Source organism: Schistosoma mansoni, chromosome 1 (assembly GCF_000237925.1).
Source record: "Schistosoma mansoni strain Puerto Rico chromosome 1, complete genome".
NCBI lineage: Eukaryota > Metazoa > Platyhelminthes > Trematoda > Strigeidida > Schistosomatidae > Schistosoma > Schistosoma mansoni.
This window is the reverse complement of record NC_031495.1, coordinates 27,036,682-27,039,544: the sequence shown is the minus strand read 5'-3', so window position 1 is coordinate 27,039,544 and position 2,863 is coordinate 27,036,682. Positions and strand designations below refer to the sequence as shown.

The 2,863-nt window shown below is 37.2% G+C and overlaps 1 protein-coding gene across 1 annotated transcript in view; it reads left to right on the top strand.

Annotated features, from left to right (window-relative positions):
- Window positions 1-562: 562 nt before the first annotated feature.
- Window positions 563-2,863, top strand: part of Smp_060070 (putative septin) — a 21,336-nt gene continuing 19,035 nt past the window's right edge. Inside the window, exons 1-4 of the mRNA XM_018793884.1 lie at window positions 563-594; window positions 633-851; window positions 891-1,076; window positions 1,116-1,323. Coding sequence (XP_018648352.1) covers window positions 586-594; window positions 633-851; window positions 891-1,076; window positions 1,116-1,323 — 622 coding nt within the window. The 5' untranslated portion in view covers window positions 563-585. The remainder of the gene's footprint in view (window positions 595-632; window positions 852-890; window positions 1,077-1,115; window positions 1,324-2,863) is intronic.

Sequence of the window (2,863 nt, the reverse complement as noted above, 5' to 3'; positions counted from 1 at the left end):
TAAATACTGAAGATTCCATAGGTATTCAGAGTTTGACAACTCAACCAGTAACATCTTCCATAATTGAATCGTACCCACTCAGTGAAGCCAAAAGTTAGAAGCGAGAAGGTTCGAAGATATATTTGATAGATTATCAATATATGGAGGACTGATGCAAACTAGCGGTCCCACTCGTAATCTGGTGCGAAGGCATGATCGAGCGCCTTCAGCTAGGTGAGTCCGTCAAAACTAATGCGGTTAGCATCCAATGTCGAACACTTACAGAACTATTGATTTTGGAGATTTGTTCTCCGCGACAATATGTTGACACATATACTTCAAAGTTCAAATGGTTCAAATGGTTGAGGACGGAATAGAGAAGCTTTCGCTTAACGGGCTTCCGTGTGTCGATGAGATCAAGGATGGATTCAAACGTTTGATGTCTGTGATCCTCTCTGTATACTCCAGCAGCACATTTTTAGGAATTTGCTACTCTATTCCTATGTTACTAAATATTAGCTATTGAGTATCTCTTAAACAAGCGGGTGTTTCGGTTCTTTACGGTACCTGAGGACTGGAATTTGTGTGGTTTTTAATTAAGTAGGCATGTCTTATGTAAGTTCCATATGACTTTTTTAATTTTTATCAAACAGCAGTCTCCACTTCACAATGGAGCTAGTAAGAGAAGTGTTTATCTTGGAAAAGATGGTTTACCAAATCTGGAATCATTAAAAATCCAATCTAAGGACTCAAATGCTGATAGAGAATTTAAAATTGACTCAGGGGCTCACGTAAACAGTGCAGCTACGGCACTTGCAAATGGAATTTCCTCTGTTGAGGGCTACGTTGGTTACTCCAACTTACCTAACCAGGTTTGCTTGTCAAATTCTGGATGTTCTTTATAGAGTTAGATTTACCGGAAAGCTGTTCGAAAGGGGTTTGAATTCAACGTCCTCGTGGTTGGAGAGTCAGGCGTTGGAAAGTCCACGTTTGTGAATTCACTATTTCTCAGTGAAGTTTACAACACCGATCACCCTGGCCCATCTAAACGTCAGAGAAAAACTACTTGTGTCCAGTCACATACAGTTATACTTAAAGTAATATCTTAAGTTACAAAGCGTTTTTTACTTTTAAAGGAAAATGGTGTTTACCTAAAGCTCAATTTAATCGATACTCCAGGGTTCGGTGACTGTGTAGATAATACTAACTGTTGGCAACCGGTTCTGGATTATATTATTTCGCGTTTCGATGATTACATATCTGGAGAGAGCCGAGTTAATCGTCCGTGTCAGAATATCCCGGATCAGCGTGTACATGCATGCATTTACTTTATTGCTCCGACAGGTAACTTTCTTATGCCAAGTGTACTCAAAATAATCTTGTTATGTATCTATTTACTCATTCTCATGAATATTGGTTCAAGGAGGACCAAATATATGTGCGCTATGCATACGATTCGATTTGTGTGAAGGCTGTGATGCTGCCTGAGTGCCCAAACCGAAGCAGGTAGTTTTCTTCGGCGGACACACCCCGAGCATTTGACCTGAAGGTCTAGTCCATAAGACAGTGGAGCAACGTTAGATCCAGGCCCATGGTAGCGGATGACGCCATTTGTTCCCTCAGGATACTGGAGCTCATGTGCACCATTGGTTTGGAATCAGGGTTTTCTATCTACCCTAGGTGGATCCTCCATATCCACCAACCCGGTTAAAGCTCCGAAAACTCGCTTCTCATCCTCAATTTCGTAAACAACAGTAATATCGCAAGAAGGCAGTGATTAGGACTTCCCTGACAGTAGCTGTGTACGCGTGGCCATGTAAGAACATTTCAAGAGGTAAAGCTCAATCTTTTCACACTCGACCGTACTAGGGCGTTCTGGGGCGTTCTAGACTTGATTATTCATATTAATCTATAGATGCACTTAAAGTGTCCTGTTACTCCCACAAACTTATAAGTTATTTGTGAGGTTAGCGACAAATTGGTGTCGAGCTGTTTCAGATGATACATCATTCACTATTCTAGATTTGAATGATTAATATCACTGCACAAATTTGTCTGGTTAAATATAAGCCTGAAGAGCTTTGTTGTCGGGGTTAGTTTTCAGAATTGTAAATTTTTTGTCACATTCATTTTTCAGTTAGGTTATCTTTTCGTTTGTGTTACTAAGCTTAGTATATTAACTTGGCGAGTGTTTAAAATTTCCGTTTTTTTAAAATGATGTATCTTAAAGCAATTCACTAGAGTCAGGAATCTAGGAGTTACCAACAATGTAGAAAGAGTAGATGAAGTCAAGGCCCTGAATGAGTATGCAGAAAGGAGCAAACGATTGAAGAAGAGTATTAGAAATAATAGAGAGTATATTTCATGAAGGTACTGATAAAGAGTAGATAATAGGAAATGAACTACATCATAGTTGTATTTTCATCAATACAAAGAGTGAACATTTAGCCTTAGATCTTTATTATGATTTCAGGGAAAGATTCTGTCCTTTCTTTGTTTACCATTTTGTAGGTATAAGTGTTCGTTTAACAGACAAAAATATTTCATAATAATATTGTACGCTTTTATTATTTCATAATGTTCTATTGTAATGAAGAGATATTTTCGTGATTTATGAATTCTCCATAAATCTTAGTATTCTTTTGTTCAACATAGTCCATAAGATTTCATAATTATATTCAGTTTCATTGTTTTTATTTAGATAATCAATGGTTGATAATGGTATTTCATTTCAATGTTTTGTATTACAGCACTAGATGTATTCCTTAGCATACTCAAACTTTGATTATTTAATGAGTTTGACCTACATTTAACTTTCTAAAATCAAAGTTTTGATAGTAGAAATGATAATAATATTTTAGACAAGATAAGGGAGATCGGAAGA